This window comes from Lytechinus variegatus, chromosome 11 (assembly GCF_018143015.1).
Source record: "Lytechinus variegatus isolate NC3 chromosome 11, Lvar_3.0, whole genome shotgun sequence".
NCBI lineage: Eukaryota > Metazoa > Echinodermata > Echinoidea > Temnopleuroida > Toxopneustidae > Lytechinus > Lytechinus variegatus.
The window spans coordinates 20,140,366-20,164,820 of NC_054750.1; the positions used below are offsets into that span (position 1 = coordinate 20,140,366).

At 36.2% G+C, this 24,455-nt stretch overlaps 1 protein-coding gene across 1 annotated transcript in view; it reads right to left on the minus strand.

Moving 5' to 3' along the window:
* Positions 1-14,046: 14,046 nt before the first annotated feature.
* The window catches only part of LOC121423724 (spliceosome-associated protein CWC27 homolog), a 63,298-nt gene continuing 52,889 nt past the window's right edge, over positions 14,047-24,455 (minus strand). The window contains exon 11 of the mRNA XM_041619160.1: positions 14,047-14,834. Coding sequence (XP_041475094.1) covers positions 14,681-14,834 — 154 coding nt within the window. The 3' untranslated portion in view covers positions 14,047-14,680. The remainder of the gene's footprint in view (positions 14,835-24,455) is intronic.

The window sequence follows — 24,455 nt, forward strand, 5'->3', positions numbered from 1 at the left end:
GGCAGAATTTCATTTTCAATGAATTATTTTGAATTTGTGATTTGGATGGTGTCATAATTTGATTGCCTCAATGAAGAATCAGTGCAATGCAATGAATTTGTTGAAATTTTTTGTTCAAAACACAGAATTAATTTGAAATTGGCAAACTATCAACATCGATTTAACATTAACATGAACATATACCCCATCCTCTTTTGCGAATATCGTGAATGTAGCGTATGCCACCAAGGAATCAATGGTCTCGTATACAAACAACTTTGAACTCGTGCTTAATTTACCAAATCGTTGTTCAGCCAGCCTGCTCAGGCAGGAGTAATAAACTATTCGTCAGTAACCTTGATAATGATCATGGATGAGTAGAGGAGATAGTTTCCATATCTTACATGATGTGATCATCTCCATGATAGGGATACACCGGAAAGAAAAGGGAAGGGGCGTCGTGTCATGAGATTGAGCCCATTACCGTCTGGAAGAATTTGATCTTGGGTTTCAAAAGCTCACAGATTTATATAGGATTTATTTTTTAAGAGCGTGGTATAAGTCAGAACACCCAACTACCAAATTAATTATTTAACACAGATTATTGTTCTCATTATCCTTATCACTGTATAATGAAGTTTTTCTTTAATGAAGGAGAGACAGCACCAAATGATATCTTCAAATGCAAGACAACCTTAGAATGCGGACCTTACAAAAATTAAACTCTGTATACCTTTAAAAATTGCTTTAAAGGAACAACCCATTGGTACACTGGAGGTCCGTACTCGGAGCACCTTTAGTAATTTTCAGTTCAAATGGTGCAAAACAGCACCTGCAAAATGTGCTCCGAGTGTGGTGTTGCTAAAGGTGCTAAATTGAACATCTCTTTCTTCACCCATAATGATACTTCTAGCATGTCTAGTAAGCATGGTAATGTCCATGCGTATATGCAAACTTATACCATCAATGGATTTGTAATGATTGTGATGATGGTGAAAAATGTCTAGCCTGTCCATCTCTTTTAAACAATACTGGACCATTTTCCTTTTGTTGGTCTTTAGCTTTTGCAAAACTTTCTTGGACTTGCGGGGAGAGATGAAGGGGGCATTCGGGGCATTATTAGGGCACAATATGTCCTTTATTGCTTCTCTTCCCATCTTCGGTATTGCGTACTACCCGACCATGTTTTGTATGATATTGGACCTCCAGATACTGGAGTTACGGAGGTTTTACAATAATGAAGTAGAAAAGACACACACATGCTCGAAAAGAGAACAGAGACATGGGCAAGTTTTATTGAGTTCAAAATATCTTAACAATAAAATGATTTTGAAAATAGTTCACGTGCCCTTTCATTTTTGGAAAGTTATGGTAATCAGGAAAACGAATTGCCTCGATTGCCAGCTGGAAATAATTCCTGAAAATATTATGTTGTCGATGCTTTTAAAGTTTTCTCATGCTAAAAACGTATCTGTTTGAACAATAATCATGCTAATAATACAGTTTGTTTATTTTTTTATCAATCCCCATTTCCAATTATTGCTTAGTTATCAAGCATATGCAGTCCATTGAATATAACTTCTGACGTTGAAATAATAAGAATTCGTATTATTAATTTATGAACGAAGCATTGTAGATTGTAAGATACTAGAAGATCCTTTGCAAATCTCTCTCCCTTTTTTCAACACGGTGATCGAGACAGCTTCGGTAAAGTGGCCTTGTGTATTTTTTCAGAGGCAGATGCTCATCTATCGGGGATAACAGACATGATAATAACCCATTGTCATAATCATCCATTATGACGTCATCACACGAACATCCTCCGCCCTTGTTCTATGATTCCCGTTGAGATGCTTGTCTCGAGATCACATGACGATCGCACACCGATACAGCGGGCCGATACCGCGGCAAAACTCGTTTGAGGATCGTCTGCGGAAGGACAGCCTTCACCTATAGGAAAGCAGGAGATCTTCTTCGTAGCTTTGATCTTCTTGGATGACGAAACGTGATGGGGTTCTGTGACGTCATAATAACACTGATTTTTTTCATGGATTGAATACAGTGATAATTTCTTTTCATTCAAATGAATACGGCTTAATTTCAGGTAAATAGATCAAAATACAATTCGACAGAAAATAAGGATGACAGGATACTAGGAATGAAGAGACGAGTAGGTCAATAGGGAATGGGTAAGAGTTAAAGAGAAGAAAAGGATGATGATGATGAAGAAGAAGGAGGAGGAGGGGAGGAGGAGAAGAAGAAGAAGAGGAAGAAGAAGAAGGAGGAGTAGGAGGAAGAGGAAGAGGAGGAGAAAAAGAGGAAGAAGAAGAAAAAGAAGAAGAAGTATAGAAGAAAGAAAAGAAGGAGGAGGAGGAGAGGAGGAGAAGAATAAGAAGAAAAGGAAGAAGAAGAAGAAGAAAAGGAAGAAGAAGAAAGAAGAAGAAGGGAGAAGAAGGAAGAAGAGGAGGGGGTGGAGTGGAAGAGGAAGAAGAGGAAAAAAGAAGAGGAAGGAAGAGGGGTAGGAGAAGAAGAAGAAGAGAACAAGAAGAAAAGGAAAAGGAGAAAAGAATCACATTGACGAAGATGATGACAAAGCAGAAGAATAGGCGAAAGAAGAGATTAAGAAGAAAACATGAACAGAGACACAACATGGAAATCATGGAAATGAAGACATTGAAAGTATCTCCAGACCAAGAAAAACCCAATCGTGCCCACATGTTAATGACGTCATTATTACTAATGTTCAGTCAGTTGATGATAATAAGTCTGAGGTTTGTTTTGTTAATGTTTCTACCTTCACCTTTAGATTCGATCAAAACCAGATTTTTTTCGAGCATGAAGATTCGTCATCTTGGAATGTAGTTCAAGATCTGAAGACTCGTTTTCAGAACGAAATCTTTAGGGGCATTTTTTTTTATTCTGAATGGTATTTACTTTTTACTTTCATTTCCAAGATAATAATAATAACAAACAGTTCTTGTGTAGCGCATTATGAATAATGTCTCTATGCGCATCCAAAGGACTTATAAGGTGAAGGATATTATTACCCCCAGCTGTAGCTTGGCAGCCGTAATTACTAAGATTACAAAGCAAACATTAGGTTCCTGCCAGGTACCCATTCACCTCACCTGGGTTGAGCACAATGTGGATGAATTTCTTGTTGAAGGCCATTACGCCATGGCTGGGATTCGAACCCAAGACTCTCTGTTTCAAAGTCAGAAGACTAATCCACTGGGCCACAACTCTCCACATTAACATTCATTCATTTTTTTACAAATCATCGTCACCTTCTACGTGCTACGAGTTTGAACTGTTAAGCCAAACCACACGAAGCGCCGAATGTGTTTAACCCCCCCCCTAATAATAACTCCAAAAGGACTAATGTTTACCCACGATCATGGCCTAACACAGACATGTTTTCACAGCTAGGAGAATGGGTCACAGCTACAAGAATTTGTTTAAACGAGAGATCGAAGCGACCAAGCTGATGACGAGAATGTTTTCTTGTGTATACGCATTGGATGTTGGTCTCACGCCGAACGAGTTCCAGATACATGCCTCTTATTGTCAAAATCATGTTGCGTCTGAGTGGAGTTTGCGCTTGATTTTTATTCTTTCTGCACCATTGTCCTTATATTATAAACTTATTTATGGATTTTTATGAAAATATGTGATAGTAACAAAGCAATCGGTGATTCCATTACACACATCCATTTACGGCTTGATTTACAAATAAAGATTATGATAATGACAATTAAGAAAATCGAGTAATGTGTATACTACTAAAAATGATAATTGTGACTTCATAAGTACGTTCACCTAAAGAGAAAGAGATAATGATCATCCCTTAACGTTCGTGATGGATCATGATCAGGTTAAAAACGTCCCCATCTTCATTCATGATGGCTTGTTCAATTCTATAACCTTTCACAAATTTCGCTACATCATGATCATCCGTGGCGCAGATTATCAATATCGCAATTTCATAGGCGTATAGTATGGTATCTTCAAGATAATCTTTATTGGAAAAATACGACTGTCAATTACGGTCGGGGTATCATGAAATTGTGTTTTATTTCCAGCAGAGACCATGTGGATAAAACAAGGTCTTGACTTTGATAACCACCTTTATTCATCGATTTCAGTCCACATAATTTTTAGGAGTCTAGTATGCTACTGTGAGATTTAATTATCTTTATTTTCTAGATAAAATGGATCCTTATCAATATCATGCACTTAATTTGGTTCGAATGCTAAAAATATGAAGAAAAAAATGAAGAATAACTTTGGGAAATCACAGTTCATGAACAGATAAAGTCCATTACAAGCAAATGCAAACAAGTTAAGTCTTTCCCTATACATACATGCAGCATCGTGGTAAAAGCTGCGCGTATTCCTGAAAAATAAAACTATTATTGATCCCGACGTTCATTATACAGATGTACATTCAGGAGAAAATTATTACGTCATTATATCTAAACGAACACGGGGTAATTGCTAGGATATTTTGAAGGGGGGGGGCAATACGGCCTAAGAGTAATTATAAAAGAATTATAGTTTCAAGGCCTAGACCTCTAATCAGTACACTCTTCTTTCCTTTTTCCCCTTTTCCTCATTCTTTTTACATCTCTGGAAATATCATGGGGGTTGCCCCCCCTGCCACTTTGTGGTCATCGCCCCTGTGTAGGAACCATGTCAATATTTTACGTCATCATAATTATCTAAACGTAGAGTAAACACTATAATCCTTGACCATCGCATCCCTCTGACCTTCTTTAATACAATATCCTTTCTTTCCTTCCTCGAATAAATTGATTAAAAGGGGAGTTTGAATGAAGGCGGCGGATATAACCAGTTTCAAGCCTTAATAACGTCAAATTTTCCTTCAAACTTGAAGCTCGATTGGGCGGTCACTCATTGTGTCAAAATCCATGATGAAGCTGACAAGAATTTGATTCAAGCGGTCGTCTGGAAGTGAACGAGGATGACCCGACTACGAATCTGGCTTCTTGCCCAACGTCCGTTCTAAACTAAACTTGAAAGAAAGCATATACCATAACTGTTATTTTTTCATGACAACAAAAACACTAAGTGAAGAATAATATTAGTTATATAGTCATTATATTGTGAGATAAATGGGGATGATTCAGTGGCGAATTCGTGGGGTGGATGCATTACACGAAATGACACTGCACATCCCCCCCCCCTTCCAGCGGAGGCTGATCACCCTATCAGTTTTAATAATATATTGGGTTATTTGTGTAAATAATATAGTGTTGTTTTTTAAATTCATTTTTAAGCATGATTGTGATTCTTGAAATTTTGATTATTATAGAGAAACTGTAGGTGGAGGAAGGGAGAGGGTGATAGGGTTGATGGGGAGTCGTAAAGTTGTGAATAAAAAAATATAATGAATGAAGCACAAGTACAATCATGCACGTTTAATATATATTAACAGAATAAAACGGTTTTCAAATTTCCAGGAGCAGTGGCGTACCTAGGATTTTCTACAGGGGGGGGGGGGCAAAAACGTCCGCCAAAAAATTTGACAAGCAAAAAAAAAGAAAGAAAAAAGGTCTTCAATCACAAATAAAGGATTTCGTACAAGACCAAAAAATTGACAAGCAAAACGAAAAAAGTTAGTCGGGGGGGGGGGCAAAAAAGGTCTTTCAAGCTCGTCAGTGGGGGCAGGGATACGTCTTTTATTGCCCCCCCCCCCAGACTGATCGATGTACCGTATGTCCAGTGTGTGTGAGGTAAACTTTGACTTGCAAGAAAGAATGAAGCAGCGAAATCAGAGACGGATTAAGCCATCAAAATATGTTTAGTGTTTATATCTAACGTCTTATTTATTAAAACCATGGCATACACGGGTCAGTGTGAACTATTTATGAGGCACGTACGTTCCTTGCTGAGCCTTATCTGCCTTTTAAATCAATGTCCCCGTTCCAATGGGGGTTCAATGAGTTAGCCTAGCTAATAATAATTTGGTAATAATTTGTCGAAAATGAGGGTTGATCGGTGTGATGTAGAAACATGAGTCTGCTAAAATTCGAGAACGATTTTGAAGGTTTACTTGGTCTCCAAGCAGTAGGTCTAGTTATTAGATAGTATAATACACAGCAAAAACTGTGGTGTTACCTGGTGTACATAGAGGACCACATCAGTTATTTTACACCGGTGTTAAATTGGTGGTGTTAGTTTTACACCTATAGGTGTTATTACAACACCTTTGGTTGTTACATTTACACTCTTTGGTGTTATGTTCAATCTCTAGGGTGTAATTTTAACACCTCAGGGTGTGGTCCTCTATATTATTAACACCAATTGGTGTCAGTTTTAACACCACAGTTTTTACAGTGTACCACATGAACTAAACATAATTATTTGGTCTACTAAGAAATTCTGCACTACACTTTGTATAAAATCCACTTAGACTATGTCCAGTTGGCCTATAATATCCACTTGTCAAATATTATCATATTCTTTGTCAAATGAAAATGTGGTTTACAACAGTTTATCTAACCATGTAGACTGAATGGTTTTAGACCAAGTATACATTAGATGAAATGGGTATATCGTACCTGGAAATTAGACGAAATGGGTAATGAAAATAGACGAACTGGTTGTAGACGAACTAGGAGAACACCATGTGGGATGTGACCAAATGGAAATTGACGAAATTTAAATGATTTTGAAAGGTGGAGATTGGTTCAAAATATTTTTAGTTTAACAATCAAAATCAAATCCTACCTACCAAAGTGCTCATTGTGATGATTGCTGGGCGATGGACTTACACGACTTTTGTTACCCGTGCATGGTAATAGCACAAGGAAAACAAATTACCGAAGAATAGTGATTCAATTTGATATTTTCAAGATATAGATTTATATACTTCTCTTAACACAGTAAAAGAAAGCTTCATACATTCTTGTCATTAAATAAACTGGTCAGTAAACTGTTTAAAATTAAAATTTAAACAGTTTTTTAGTAATTTCTTTTTTTCCTATCATGCATGTCTAATTCTCTGATTCAGATAGTCGGGACTGATTGTATATATAAAAAGACTCAAAGCTTCACATTGGCCATGCTGGTATGAAGATCAGAAAATGGCATTTTATACTTTCTAAAGAATATTTTAAAAAGTATGTGATATGACAATCTCTATTAAAGGACAAGTCCACCCCAACAAAAACTTGATTTGAATAAAAAGAGAAAAATTCAACAAGCATAGCACTGAAAATTTCATCAAAATCGGATGTAAAATAAGAAAGTTATGGCATTTTAAAGTTTCGCTTATTTTCAACAAAATAGTTATATGAACGAGCCAGTTACATCCAAATGAGAGAGTTGATGACATCACTCACTCACCATTTCTTTTGTATTTCATTATATGAAATATGAAACGTTGTTATGTTCTCGTCATTGTCATGTGAAATGAAGTTTCATTCCTCCCTGAACACGTGGAATTCCATTATTTTAACATTTTGTGCTTCAGTCATGGAGGTCCTATAATCGTCAAATTCGTAAAAATTGAAATATTGTATAATTCAAACAATAAAAAAAAAAGAAATAGTGAGTGAGTGACATCATCGACACTCTCATTTGGATGTAACTGGCTCGTTCATATATCTCTATTTTGTTGAAAATAAGCGAAACTTTGAAATGTCATAACTTTCTTATTTTACATCCGATTTTGATGAAATTTTCAGCATTGTGCTTGTCTGATTTTTCTCCATTGATTCAAATCAACATTTTTCTGAGGTGGACTTGACCTTTAATGTATGCCTACGGTAGTTTTCTTTTCGAGTCATGTACTTCAAATGATTTTGTTGTTAACATTTTTTTCAGGATTGTTCATGTACCACTTGTTATTGGTCGCTAATGTTTGAGTATGGACCCGAGTATGGGGCGAAATTTTGAAATGACAATTTCGTCTGCCCAGCTGGACAGCTTCATGTAAACTTCGACCAAAACATGCCAACGGCGCGTCAAATTGTCTACCGTGATTGGTCAATAGTTTCCGTTGCAGGGGGTAGCTAAGAAGCGTAATTTCAACACACACACAATTTCGTGGATGACAAACGGTCTCTCGAACACTAACTGTGACCAATTTCCCTTGTTAAACCTTGTACGTTAAATGCGAATGACGTTAATTGACTACGGACTGGCTCTACAAATAGCATCAATATTCTAAAATAAGAACGAGAACCTCATTGCTCATGTAACGGTCGACAAATGAAAAAAAAAGAACGGTCTAGACTTGTCTAGTACAACTTTATAAAGACAATACCCCCCTTTTTTGTTACATAACCACGCTCATTGAAAACAATCTAATCCTTAAGGATCTTAGACATTGTTGTAATAGGATTTAATTGGCATGTAGGCCTATATGAGAAAGTGAAAGAATTATAATCGCCCCTGTCGAGAAGCCCCACCCCCTACATACGGTCAACATGCTCGTATCAAAGAGGACTTAAAACGAGTATTTTTGTCGTGTTTTTCTCAACTTAACTAATGTTTCAAATAATATATTGTCATGATAGGGCGAACCCTTTCCACACCCATACTAACTGGACTGCTGAAAGTATACCCCTTTCCCTGATTTTGGAATTTTGATACCCGTTTAACTGTTTACGAGCTCTTATATAGACGTGCAAGGTGTCCACTTTAAACCCAGTGCCCCGGTCCCTTTATTTTTATTAGATTTTTTTTTAATTACAGACCTTCAAACAAGAAGCGTTCCCGTATTAATGCCAAAACTTAAAAAAAAGGAAAAATAATGATTATAGTTTTTGCATTGCTTTCGTAAATGTAGGTCATGTAAAAATACCAAACAGGAAAATTGATGTCACAGTACGAGTCAGAGGCAATAAATTAATAGTTTTTTTTTCTTCTTATCGCAGAACTTGTTTCATGTTATCACTCATCAAAACAGAGTCAGCCACATAAGGACACTGCCCACTGGCACCGACAATTTCCACACATAATAACTACAGGCCTTCGATGCTCCCTTCAACTGCTGGTTTCTACATCCTCTAGCGTGGGATGAGTCTAGTGACTTGGGGCAGCGAAACGAACTAGGGGATGCGGAGGTGTCGGAATGCCGCCAATCCGAGGAAAGTTTTCACAAATTTATTATGTAACCAAACCGCATGCAGCCATTTGGCGATGCTGTCAAGTATGAAATATAAGTTGTGTCCATGATTTTAATTGAACGAGGCCGATGAGAGGGGTAATTACCAGTCTTTATGGCTGCTTAAGGGTATGCCACATTTCCTGACAATTTACCACTATTTAGCCTCCTTTTTGAAGGGCACCTACAATGCGTGGGAGGCGATGTATGAACAAAAATGTTATTTAATATGTGCAATATAAAAAAAATCAATTAATTATTGTTAATGAAAGCAGAAAACCAACGAATCCGGGAAATTTGTCGGGTAGTTATCTCGAGTTATGTTCCAGTGGTTCACCTCGAATTACTTTTCTTTAGTTGTTTACAATTATCGATACACCTGTACGTTGTTTAATAATGCCCTTCGGTGTTAAGAAGAAAGCCGAGAGGTCACACCTTTGTTTACTTCAGTTAATATAAATGTTTAATCTTTCAGAAGTTTTAATTAAACATCACCTATCTCCGACCATCCGTGTTTTTTTAATAATATAATTAAACGTCCATATGCCACAAAATATGAGATGTCTCGATGAGAAAGTATAAAAAAGGGTAACTTTAAGCTAATCAAAACCAGTTATTTATCGGTGCTGATAACTTTCATGAATAGTTTCTTGACCAACAGATAGCGCTCTTCTTCATATCTTTAAATTGCATAGGTCTTTAATAAAAAAGGCGGTCTGCGTCTCATCAGCAATTGGGTCTATTTCGCAAGTTCTCAGATAGTATTACAATGAGCTTAACCCATAATTTGGTTTAATTGTCGTTTGGTCTAAGTCTTACAATTATCTAGTCTAATGCCCAGTTGGTCTAATGTTCACTCCATCTACTAATTTATTGTTTTGTTTTACTTTGTTAAATAAAAATTTGGTCAATGAACATTCATCTAACCATATGGACTTACCTGGCGTTAGACCAAGCAGATATTATTAGACAAAATTGCTGGTGTAGAGCAATCAGCAATTTACCACATTCATATTGCAGTCTGATCGCGGTATATTCTGGTAAGGCAGTGTACACCACTAACGGTCAGCAATATAGCCATTGGTCAATTTTTTTAACAGAAAGTTATCAACTTGATTTGGACATCCAAATTGTGTAAATTTGACAGCTGTACAAAAAACAACTTTCTTTGGCTTTTTTTAAATGTACAAATTTCTCTAAAAATATGTTTGAAACGCGTCAGCCATGTATGAATGTCACCGGTTATTTTTTCCCCCACAAACTGTAATTATAGATTCCAATCCTCCTATTTACATTTCAAATTAGTATATCTAAAATGAATAAACATACCCCCTTATCTCTCTCTCCAATATGAGTTCAAGCCATATAGAAGCTTCAATCCATTCCCACCTCATCCTAACCAAGATTAAATCTTGTTGTCATTTTTTGTTACAAATTATCAAATAAACATCATTGTTTTCTTGAACAAGAAATCAATGCATATCGACACCTGTGTCATTTCATCAGTTAGAGCATTTAATGCACAGAGATATATACAAACATTTACATACATATACATGTAGGGAAATTGTAAACTCTTAGAGTTTGATACTATCTATCTTTTCAAATAGTAAAAACAAGCAAATGTGAAAATCAAAATTGATAAGGATTCATTTGGATTCATTTTCATACTCTCCTTTCATTTACTGCTCATGTATTAGAGAATTAAAGGGGAATCCAGCCTTGGCCACAACATGTTGTGTTAGGAAGAAAAATGAATTAAACAGAATGGTGAAAGTTTGGAAGAAATCGGACAAGCAATAATAAAGTTATAGCTGCTTTAAGACTGAAATCACTAATACTATGAAGATTCAAATTGGCAACTGGGTAAGTAAATCATGACAAGTGGCAAGGACAACTTTCCCATAAGCCATGACATCCCATATGCTGCCAATTTGAAGTCTCCATGGGTATAGTGATTACCAATATTTACAACTTTTAAAAATTCATAACTTTCTTGTTGTATGTCCAATATTGGTTGAACTTTCACCTAACAACTTGTCTGATTTTTCTTTTCCTTATAAAAACAAGTTTTTATTTGGGTAGGATTCCCCTTTTTTAAGTCTTTGCCAAATAGTTCACTCTAGACATTCATTAAAAAACAACAGAAATTTATATTATGCCTATTTTCGTTACAGGTGACCACTCCCCCCCCTCTCTGATTTCTATTTTCTGAATCACTTCACACAGCTAAAAATCAATTGTATCCAGTGTTGTGTGTTGTAATGTAGACAATACCACTACTTTATTTTTTTTTAAATATGGATATATGGACCAACATATATTTTCATATGATATAAAACCTTAATAGTTCTTTTTCTTAATTTCCTTCCATCGATCCCCCGTCCTCCTTTATTACCCCCTTTTAACACTCCCTCCAAACCCTCCAAACCCTTCACCTTGTTTATCAATAATAAATCCTCAATTATTTTTATAGCCATTTGCAACAGTACACCTGGCCTGTAATTTGTCATTGCTTAACAATTTCTATTAAACAGGACTCTGTGCAGAACCCAGATGCCAAAACGATTTCCTGATAATTTCTCATGACTGTATTCAACGAATATCAAACATTTCTGTTCACAAGGTCGCAGGAAAAATTGTGGTCCAAAACGGACATCCAAGGTTCTTTTGTACTTCTAAAAAAAGAATCATTACAAAAGACTTCAAAGCGAAAAGTAGGACCATGTCAAAGATTGAAATACAACAGATATTTAAGGTAAACAAATGACAGGGGCAGGCCGAGGAAGTTGTTGGTGTATTTTTAACTAGTTCTTCCCTTATAGACATTTATACTAATTAATGTCATACCCTCTACCTTGGACCTCCTGTAGACATTTAAAGCAGCACAATCCTAGGACATAGAACTAGTCCCTTGGATAGGATGTCAAATGGAGGCCCCATGTAGAGGAGAATCACCACCTTTGCACGTTAAGAACCCACTGCACTATTTGTATAAGAGTAGGGGGAAACCCCGGTGTAGTGGTCCACCTGCATTTCCCCACCAGTTATGGTTATGAGGACAGACCTGTGGGTCACAGTTCTGTGTTTTAGGGCTAGATTCTCCTTTTTGCAGTTAAATACAAGCAGAGTGATAGAATAGTAAATGGTAATGGTGAATAAATCCTGTTAAAGTATGTATATTATATACTTTGCATGCATAAAAAAGATATGTGCTTGAAATTGTATGACATTACTTCCATGAAATCGGGCAAATCTGGGCCCTGTTGTACAAAGAGTTACGATTGATTCGATCGATCGCAACTATGGACGGCCAGCAACGTCAACATCTATTATGCATGTCTGTTCAAAATATTTGCTAGCTGTGATGTATATTCATGCATTCATTGTTTTCTTGATAATTCACTGCGCTTCTCTTTGCTTAAAAAGGACATTGTTCAAATTTTTCGTAGAAAAAATTATGACACAGATGGATTTCCATAGAGTAACGATTGATCAGATCAATCGTAACTCTTTGTACAACAGGGCCCTGGTGTTTTTTATCCAACAGGAATACCGGTATTCTTCTTGGACAAAAGCAACAGATTATATTGCATAAATGCATGCCAGTGAAACAATCGCACTAAGCAATATGCTCAGATTCTTTCATGCCTACAAGTTCAGCATGAATTACTGGTAAATGAACTCAAATGGACAATATCATTGTCAAGAGAGAAGAGTTTTTTTTTATATATCAGTGATTTATATTTATGCATCACATTTGCTCACACAGTGAATATACTCTATGTGATTCAAGACCATATTATGAACTCAATTTCATTCCAGCTGATAGCAGTAAATGAACAATCTAATAATAATCCGGTTATTTGTAATGTGCTTAAGACGTACGGTACATAGTACATATCTAAGGGCTCAAAGATTTATGATTACCGTGACCATCAGATTCAATCAGTCATTTTCGCACACAATATATGCACTTCTCCTCTCCCTGGGGAGTACTTCAACCAGTTACCACTGAGGCATACAATGACTTTCAATCCTACCTGGTACCTATTTAGCACCTGTGTGGAGAGTGGCAAGGTGTTGATTAACCCCCTTACCAAAGGACGCATGGCCATGGTGGGATTTGAATACACAACCCTCTAATTACCAGGCAAGAGTCAGAACCACTACACCACGGCTATTCCACAGGGCCAACTTTCCCAGTGCTAGACTACTTTGAGATTTGGCAAGGAAGGCTCTTGAAAAGCATTGATAAATGACATTTATATGTCTTTACCTCAGTACATTGATATGAAAGATATACAAAGATATGAAATCATGTATCAGGATTTATTGTTGAATAATTGCAGCAGAAACATGGCTTGATGAAATGATAAAGGTTCTTCCACCTTTCTAAATCTCAGGGAAAAAACATGATGCACAGCAAGTAAATAATTTATTCAATCTTCAATTCGTCTTTCTACTATCACCTTCTATCTCTCTTCTTCGATCAAATAATGATGAGCATATCTCTTGTAGGTTTGCAGCAAACACTCTATAGAGGTGGTTTCAAACCGCCTCGATCATAAGAGTCCCTGTTGAATTACGAGAACTTTTTTAAACTAAAAAATACCCATTAATTATTCCTGCATTCACACTGCCCCGAAACATACCCTTCGGGACAAGTTCCTGAAGTTACGAGCATGCGCAGTATGGTCTGATAAGCAGGCAAGGCGCGAGATTCAAAAGCACTAGCTCAGCAGCCACCCAAGGCACCCGCAACCAACTACACGCTGGGCTAAAAGTTCCCGTAAATTGCTTTTACATTGCCAAAATACCTGCGACCTTGGAAAAATCCCCGCGAAAGTTTTCCTAATTTTGACAAGTACCTACTATTTAGTGGGTATTTTCTTTCGGGGAGATTACGCGTAATTTACTTTCACATTACCAATATTACCTGGTATTTTCTGATCGGGGCAGATTTCCCGATCAGAAAATACCTGGAACTGACGAACTTTGAGGCGGTCTGAAACCACCTAGTGTGAAACAACTGGATTGTTTCTTCAACCTTCATATCCTCTTTCTATTATCACCCTATACTTCTATCTCTCCTTCGATCAAATATGATGAAATGTTTCAGCGTATTTCATGAATGGTTGCAGCAAATGCATGATACAAAATATCTTGATAGTTAATTTAATCTTCAATTCATTTTTTTTACTATCAACTTCTCTTTCTCTGCTTAATATCTTCTCTATTCATTTGATTTCATGGGTTCCTTTAATCAAAGATGACAGAAGTTTCAGGATATTCTTTGAATCTTCATGCAAATGTAGGACGAGAAGCAACTTGAAAGTTTTTCCACTCTAGTTTCTTCTTTTCCTTATCATCTCCTGTCTTTCTCCTTACTATCATTTGACCTTCTCTCATTAGGTTTGCTGGGATAAAAGATGGTGAACGTATCGGAGTCCTTGACCTTGGCGTCTTTCACCTTGTTTTCATGCATATGAATGAATTATCATCTTTGCTGAATATTGCAACAAAGACATGATGTGATACCACTCCTGTATCTCCTTTTCACTATCATCTTCTGTCTTTCTTCTTCTGTTTACTATCCTCTCTCCTTCGTTTGTTCATCGGGTTTCTTGGATCAAAGATGGTGAAGGTATCAGAGTCCTTGACGTTGGCGTCTTTCACCTTGTTTTCATGCGAATCAAACTGCAGACTGTGGACCAACCTGCAAGAACAAGGAAAAGAAGAAAAGAGAAAAAGAGATAAATAAGTAAAACAACAAGAAATATCATTGAAGGTTGAATGATATCTTTGATGTATCACACCAAGTCTTTATCTGAGGAGTACACAATGAAAATTATGTTTCCCTCCTAATTTACTGCCATACTATAATAAAGGTATCCTGCACATTCAAGAAACATATCTTGAGCCTCATTGCATTAAACTTTACAATTGTTAAAGCGTTGTTGCTTAGTGGATAAGTCTCTGGACGTTGAACCACTGTCAACCACAAGGTCCTGGGTACTTCAAATCCCACCATGGCATTTGTGTCCTATGGCAAGGTGTTTATCTGCATTTGCCACTGTCCACCTACGTGTAGTAAATGGGTCTCTGGTATGAACAAATTCCTTGAATGCTCGAGAACTTGATCAGGTAGCCATGCTTAAGCTGGTGTAATAGTATGCAATGCTTCAAGCGCTATATGAATGTTGCATATTATCATTCAATGGCAAGCTTGGCTACAATGACAGGCTCTTCAATAGAACATTTGACAAAGATTTGCTGTTAAACAGACTTTGCCATCATACATAGTTGTGATTGATGGCAACTTTACCATTAATTTTAATGGTGAGTTTAATTCCATTTATGAAAGAGCCCGAGTTTTCTCATAACATTTAAAAAAATCAAAATCAACAAGATCATATTAAAAATTAGCACCTTGCAGAGAAAAAGGTCAGCTGACAGTCATTGAGAAATACATGAATTTTTAATACCAAATATGCATTTTCTTCAAAGACAGACCACAGATATTCAATTACATGCCGGGAACAAAAACAACAGTAGAAACATAAAATTACTCACACACATGACATACTAACATTAATATTGCATTTATGACTTTTATGAAGACATTAAATTAATTTACATTTGCCACTCTCCACTCGGGTGTAAACTGTTACATGCAGGTGTTAATTTCCTGAATGATATGTGCTTGTAAGAGGAAGCCCAGCTAAGCCAGGAAAATATTAGAGCAACTTGCAAAACATTTTTTGCTGCAAACCATCATTGAAAATACAATGTTCCATTCAAACATCTGTAATGTCAATAAGTACTTTTTAATACCTCCTGCTGAACATGAAAGAAAAACATTCAAGCATGAATATCTGTGTTTCGGATTTTGGTGTACAATATGTACATGTATGAGTGGTGTATTGTGGCAAAGGGCATATCTTTGATCTTTTCTATCATAATGATCAGTTTCATGATGTTATTCTTTCCTTGTTTTCTTTCTACACAAACCCGAGGTGCATTCAACTCCAACGTCCCATCATCACACAAGAAAGGGACCCGTGCTAAATAAAGGTGGAACGGCCGGGCCGAGGTAAGGTTACTATAAAAACCACTCTCATTTCACAAGTACCACTAGGGGAAGACTTCCTTCCACAGGAAGAGTGGTGTAACTTTCACCACAAGCCGTCCCGACCCAGTTTCCTCTTCAAATCCACTGAACAAACCTGGGCACTACATTTAAAGGGACATTCGTCTTCCTAAACAACACAGGTGAGCATTCTATGCTATGGCCATCATCTACCTCACCTGTGGAGTTTTAAAAAATATGGCAAGAGTTCCATATGCACCCCCAATAAAATTGAAAATAAAAACATGGACAAGAATAATATATCTAACCCTAATATAGAACATAATGATTGGGGAGTGGAAATACATACCAAAATATCGCTTTATTCCGTCAAATTTCGAGCAAGATCTAGTGCGTGTAATTGTGCGTGTAAAGGGTCTGTGAGTCTACCCCATTCGAACTATCGGCTGATAATCGTTAAAATACCCCTTCCGGTATCAGCGCTTCTCGCTAGCGTAGCGGGAAGGGGTCTTGACTGCAGATAAAACGAGGTGAGTTCGAGTCCCAACTAAGGTAACCAACAGTAAAAAAAAATGATAGAAAAATCTGAAGTGAACCAACTGGAAATCTCAACAATCTTTTTTTTTCATTTTTGGTGTGGGGGGGTGTGCATATGGAACTCTTTCCAAAAATATATTTGGGCTTCTTAAAATAAATTTCTTGTGACTTGTCATGCATAGGTGGAGTGAGGGGTGGGGTGGTATTTCTGTCCAGCACCTTCCCCATTAACTTTATGCTAAGTCTTTGCAGTGAACCCCATTTTTTTAATGACAACTGCCCCCTCTTAACCTACTTCTGTAATGTGATGTTTTCCTTCTGGCACGTCAAAATATATTGAGGAAATTGCCCCCCCCCCCTCCTAAGAAAGTTTGAACCCTTTCACTTGATGGTTGGGGAGCACTCGCCTGATGTTTCAAAACCAGTGCAATTACATTCTCTATTAGACCAGTCATGGTCAAATACAAAATATTTTTGATAAAACTACCATCCCCTTCTTCTTTTGAGATAAATCCTATCAATCAAAAGAGAAATTCACTCACAAAGTGAACAAAGTCTCAGTGGCTTTGATTACCTTTGTTATCTCTCTTATCATTTTATTCTATTTTCTTCCAAAGATATGTCCTTTATTTTACTTTCTTGTTTGATAGGAGGCAAAGTCAAATAAAAACATCTTTTTCATGACCCCCTCCTCCTTTCAGCTCGTCAGTCAAGATAAATCTTGAACTATTGATGGCTGTCCTAACAAAAAAAATAAAAGAACATTTACTGTTTATTTTCCATCATAACATTTTTTCTCTATCTTAGTCAACACCTACAAATATTTTGTTACAACATGAATAGAATGTAATAACCCTGAAAATCAATGTTACAAAGTGGCTTTGTTTGACAGTTGAGATAATAGAACATCTTGGGTGCACTCGGGCAGGTGCCAAACGATTGCGGTCTCACGATGTTCCATTCCACGGGGGAACATTTGCCCCGTATTGACGTCACAGCTCTCACACAAAGGTACAACAATTTGCTAATCTGCCTTACATCAACATTTTACACAAATTAAAATGAGTAGATATGTGCACCCTGTAAGATGGACACTCTCTTGAGTGAAGAAAGGCAACATTGGTGAGTTCATAATACAAAAGCTGATCTTTGAAACACAACATGGATCATGTTCTAAGTTGTGTTTTGTGATCCACCTTTATGCAATGACAAGAGTAAAAAACTTGTCGTAACACAAGATTCTTCCTGAAATCTACATGTAACTTAACTTTAGATGCTAAACACAAATTCAACAAGTGTAATATATATATATATATATATATATACATATATATATATATATATATATATATATAATGAGAGGGGCGTGGATATATGTACCAATCGCTTTGATCATTGTTTATAATATATGTGTGAAGAGTAGAGTAGAATCAAGGATGAAGCAAAGTATACACTATGTTGTAAAGCTTTCGGCCCTGGCCTTCTTCAGTTTTTATTTGCTAAACAAAACAAATAAAGCAAATCATAGAATAAGCAACAGAACAAACATAATGTACCGTAAATAATAGCAAATTGAATCAAAACCAAAACAAAAGAATAAGAGAAATCATATGGTAATACAAGGAATAACAAAGGATCATACTCAACAGAAATAAAAAGTAAAGTGAATAGTACCTGACATGGGTCATAGCAAATTCTCCTGAATTAGGGTTGTGTTGTGTACCGTGCATGTGTTATTTACAAAGTAAAACATATTATATATATATATATAGTAAGATCAGGGCCCCGTCTTACAAAGAGTTACGATGGATCTGATCAATTGTAACTCTAAGCAAATCCATCATTGTCATAATTTCTTTCTACGAAAAACTTGCACAATGTCCTCTGTATCCAAAGAGAAGCGCAGTGAATTTTCAAGAAAACAATGAATCCACAAATATACATCATAGCTAGAAAATATTTTGAACAAACATGCATAATAGATGTTGATGTTGCTGGCCGTCTATAGTTACGATTGATCGGATCAATCATCACTCTTCGTAAGACGGGGCCCAGGTGTGTATGGATGTGTAATGTGTTCATGCAAGATTTGAACTAAAACACTGTAACATTCAGGAATCACGATTAATTTTTGTCTACAGGTATGAATGATATATTCCGCAAAAGAGTAATTTCATCACTTTTTTTATTATCATAATCTTGCCAAATTTTATCTCTTCTTCAGTGCAGCAGATTGAAATTGTAAATAAAATAATTAACACCAAAGAAATTTTCAGTGAATGGGCACAGTTTTGTTGCATGATTGAGAACAGTGTTGTGTGCAGTGAAAAATAAGGGGGGGGGGGGCTAAGGGCGACAAGCCCCATCTCACTTTTTTAAAAATTTAGTCACGGTCTAAAAATATTTATGCCCACTGATCACAACAGGTCGACTTTTAAACAGCCCTTGCATAATCAGTTTTACTTTTTACACTGGTTGTATTCAAATAATCTTGTCAATCATGATACTCGCAGCATCATTTTTTGGGGGTCACATATTTTCATCATTTCATGTTTTCCTTTTCTATCACCCACAATACATAAATCTTGGCTTTTGTGCCACCATGATTTTGACTGAAAGTGTTTAAAGGAAACCAAAACCCAAGAAGAGAAGTAATCTTATTGGAAAGAGTAAAATGAGAGGAACAATTTAAAAAAGTTTCAACAAAATCGGTTATGAAATAAGCAAGTTATGGGAGTTTGAAAACTCTTGTTGTACTGTTTATGGGCATCCTCAAATTGGCAAACATGCTTCAAAATGGCTGATTTTGTGGGCAACTCTCCATTTGTTTTGTACACAAATTTTCAGATTTTCCTCATTATCTTTCAAATTGCATCTTGCCTCCTTCTGAGCACAGAAGGGGAAAATATAATCCACACCATATATGTCAAGGTCAGGAGGAGATTATAGGAAATATGTAACATAAAGGGGGAAATCTGAAATATGTGTACAAAACAAATGGAGAGTTGTCCACAAAATCAGCCATTTTGAAGCACGTTTGCCAATTTGAGGATCCACATAGTAAGTACAACAAGACTTTTTAATCGTCCATAACTTGCTTATTTCATAACCGATTTTGATGAAACTTTTTTTAAATTGTTCCTCTCATTTTACTCTTTCCAATAAGATTACTTCTCTTCTTGGGTTTTGGTTTCCTTTAAAAAACTGTGATTCTTGTTGGAAAGTACATGTCACTTGAAACAAATGCAACCTTGGAGATGTACTTTCAAACAATTGATGCAAAATCTGTCATACTATAAAAATTAATTAGGAGTCGAACATAATTGGCAGCATTCCATTTCTCAAGTGGCATCTTTCATCAATGAATACAAATGAAACTAAACTTGTTGCATAGTTCATGAGAGAGTTAGATAAATGGAAACCAAACCCTATACTAAGAAATGACTGGAGTGAGGACCGTGTTCCAGGCAGAAGTACTTGGGATAAAGACATTTTTGATAATTTGGGTGCTTTAATCGAAAATTCATGAATTAAAGACAGAAGGCTTTATGTGTAAACTGTGATGATGATGATGACGATGAGGAGGAGGATGACGATGATGAATGATTACAATAATAATATTAATAGCAATAAACTTTGCTGTTATAGTACACATAAAAATTATACATCAAGTCGTTGCACTTATTTAGAAAGTTTAAAAGAAAGAAAATAAATGTCTATTATATACTGAGCTGCAAATATTTCATCACAAATATAATTGAAATGACCATGTATTGAAAGCAGTAACTTCATTTTTCATTTTACAAAAAGTATCATCTGGGTCTGTTCTCACTATCCCATTTCTTTGCACTTTTAGCGGAACCCTACCGGGATGTAGTACTTGGTAATTATGCCATCAGACAGCAGATCAATTAGTGCACTTAAGAAAGTCCTGATCCTAAATGGTATTAGGAAATAACAGTTAGGTGAAGCAGACCTAGAACTTCGGCTTGTCTGGTTGTCAAGGTCACAAAGGTCAATGAACTTACCATGACCCTAAACAGAAAACAACAACAAAGTTGCGTCTGAGATGGGTATGTTGGCTGACCAGTCTTGATGTAAAGTAACCCTTTGGATGGGGATTTTTTTTTGCTCTATGAGTGGTTATCGATTGTTAAAAAAACAAATACAAGTACAATATAGACCAATTTGTTGAGCGTTGCTTCGTGATAATTTCTAGTGGGGGGGGGTTCAAGTGTGCATAACAAAAGGTTATGTAGGCACTGACATAGCAACACACCTCATGCATTGCATAACACATTGAAAATCCATTATTCCTCTTTGGAAGGCCACCATTTGGCTGCTATAAGTTCCAGTGGTATAAATATGCTGGTTTGGAGTGGACTAATTCTTTTATTCCTGAAATTCGTCATAACCCCACCCCCTTCCCAACTATCATCTTTATTGATTTCATCAATAGTCAATTTTCCTTATCATAATTCATATCCTGCCATGGATGTAACAAATCATGTGGATTCCATCATGGGCCAACTATCTTTCTTTCATTTTTTCTCTCCCATCCATGCAATACTAGTAGATCATGGGTGGAAAAAAATCTGAGCTGTGAGTTGACTGCCCGAACCAACCAACTGCAGATAATGCTTTCCCATTCATGCCTGTACGTGGGAAAACAGACAGAAATTAACCCATCAACTCCTGGAATCTCAAGTCCCCCAAACACGCCACATGGGTCATCATTCTCCCGCAAATCAACCGATTAATATAGGATACAACATGAAAGTACAACTCAGGTGCTAATCATGCAAGTTCTGCTGGTCTGTGGGAACATTTTCATTCTGTTCAAGGGCTTTTTTTCTCACGAAATTCAGGTTATCCGGAAATGCAAAAAAAAAAGCCAGGTGAAAGGATGAGCAGAGGAAGCAATATACTAATTAAAACTATTACAATGAATGACTTCCAAAACTGGGATGATTCCAGGCAAAATTCCCCCAAAATGATAGACAGATAATTGAAATAAAAAAAATTGCACAATGTATGAACAGAGTGCTTGAAATGGGTCAAAAGTCTGACCTAGTAAAAGAAAAAAATCATGAAATTTAAATGCACGAGTGCATGGAGTTGTGTATCAGGGCATAAATTTTTATACAAGGGCTGGTTTTCCTAATATGGTTCATCTTCAAAATTCTATTTTGTGAAGATGCTCCACATCAATTCATGTCCAACACTAAATAAACACTAAATTACGGCAAATTTTTATTTAATTCCAATATTACATTTTGTAAAGAAAATAAAAAATAAATTCAAAGAAAATTTGAAGACAGGTTTGTTATATTTTAGGCCCAATATTGAAGATTTCTTGTTATTTGCAACCTGTTGTGCAGTGAACGAAGTATTGAAATTAAAGAATCTCACAATTTTAGATGCCCCTTAATATACCAATGACGCGAATTGATGTTGGATTTCTAATTTTGTGCATAAGGTCAAGATGCTATCCAGGTGGGGTTCAATGCATATAAAGAGTGATAAAATGCTATCCACAGCACGGAGTCTAATATTCCAACTAACTATTTATAATCACAACTGTTGATGGAAGATTGAGAGCTTTGGTGAAAGCCCAGATACTTCAGGCATTTGCACTTTTGCCCTGCGATTTTAAGAGGTGGTCTTTGCTCGGCAGTTTAGTCAAAGTAATTCCTTATATGGCGATAGACTGTCTTTCATGTAAATTACCTCAATGCCAGTTCAGACTCAATAGGACACCTTTGCCACTGGACTGAATGGTCATCAAGAATTCTCATCTCATAGAATATCTTCATTTTGCTGTTTTACTATCTGTCAACACATTGGTATACCATGCTCATTATTTTTCTGTTTAAGAAATTAAAATATATACCTTTATGCTAAAACAATGAGTACATACTCACTCACTTGGATTCATATATTTTTTAAAATCAGGAGTGAATTTTTTTTATTTTTTCTTAAACTCACCCTTCTGACATTATACATGTAAAAATAATTGATGAAAAAGATTTTATTTTAATAAAGATAAATGCTGATTGCTTTTAAAGTCATTTGATAACATGAAGTTCACTCTTCAATTGATTAATCGAATAATTAAAGTTATAAAGTGATCAATTTAATTCATCTACTTTCTTTTTCAGAGGACTATTGTTCATTTTTAACATCCTTTCAATAAATACTAACCAAGAGATGTTATTGAAGAAGATACATGTATAAATCATGCTTATTTTTAAACCAATTTTCAAAGTACACTTTGTGACTGCTATAACACGTAAACCTCATGAATGCATTGATGCACATTATTGGTTGGGGGATATAATCATTTTTTATCTTAATAAAGCCATTGTCAAAGTCTACTACCTAACAGCTAGAACATGTAAACCTAAAAAGAAATACCCATGGGGGAAGGATTGATTAAGATTCACAAACCGGGAATCTTAAGCTCAATTTGTCAGCGCTGGTCCAGCCCTCCAATCTCTTCAAGCTGAGTGACAAAAGGAGAAGCTTCATCCTCTATATCCGTCAACGAGAGAGCCCTTTTTTCGGGGCAATTCAGCCTAGATTTGGCGTTGAGAGCGACAAGGCAGCGCATCGGCGTACCCAGGAGGGTAGTTCCTCAAAAGGGCATCTTGGCCAAAAATAAAAGCCATGCGAAAGCTATTGTGAGGTAATTACTTATTAGCTGTTGTCAAAGCAATGCTAACGTAACATTTGAGAAAAGGTGAATTCATATTCTCGGGAGATGAAATGCGCTTATCAAATTTTTGTTATCAATTAAGAGCATTTAGTGATGGATCTATTAGTGACATGTAGACTTCTGGAAAGAAGGCCCATAAACATGAAAGTGACATTTTAAAAGCAAATTTTCATGCAGACTGCTACATGTAATCTATAAAGTGCTTTTATAATTAATGTCTTAAATGGATACACAGACTGTCATCATTATCATTTCTAGCAGAAAAGTACATGTAGCATGATTCTATCCCTATTCCCCTATAAACAATGTTTATCACGCATCAGTCTGGGTTTTCCTAAGGTTTACCTGTTATAGCCATCATATAGTGTGCACTTTGACAATGACTCCAAAGCAAATGTAATTATTTTCCAGCAACATTGCGTACATTCATTTATTTCCATTAAAATGCAAACAGGTAAATGTACGTAAAAGTAGAAATATCAAATTGATCAAATATAAAATATAAATATACATGACATATGTATGTATCAATTCACCCCTCTTGAGTTCTAGTGTGGTTTTATAACTGTTACAGCTTTCATATCTAGACAAACGCCCTACTATTTATAATTAATTGATTTTTCACAAAGCAGCTTGTGAATCCTACATATGCCTGTCATGAGAAAGAATGAACATTTGTGGTCTTCTCACCACAGCGTTCTGTATGATAGGATGTGGCTAGTGCTGTATCCTAATACAATATCTACACTTTCATTTTCAAACTGATTTTCTTCTGTTGCTTTAAAGGGGGCATGGACCACATAACCCCCCCCCCCCACCTCCCCATTAAAAAAAATGATTAGTGTTGTAGAAATTTCACTCCCACTGAAAATTTGTTAGCACAAGAACAGGTTGCTAACCGGTAAACCATGCCTACATGTAGTAAACTTGTGCATAGTTTATGGCTTTATAATAAAGCAGCCCCATTGCCCAATACGTACATTTGTAATTAA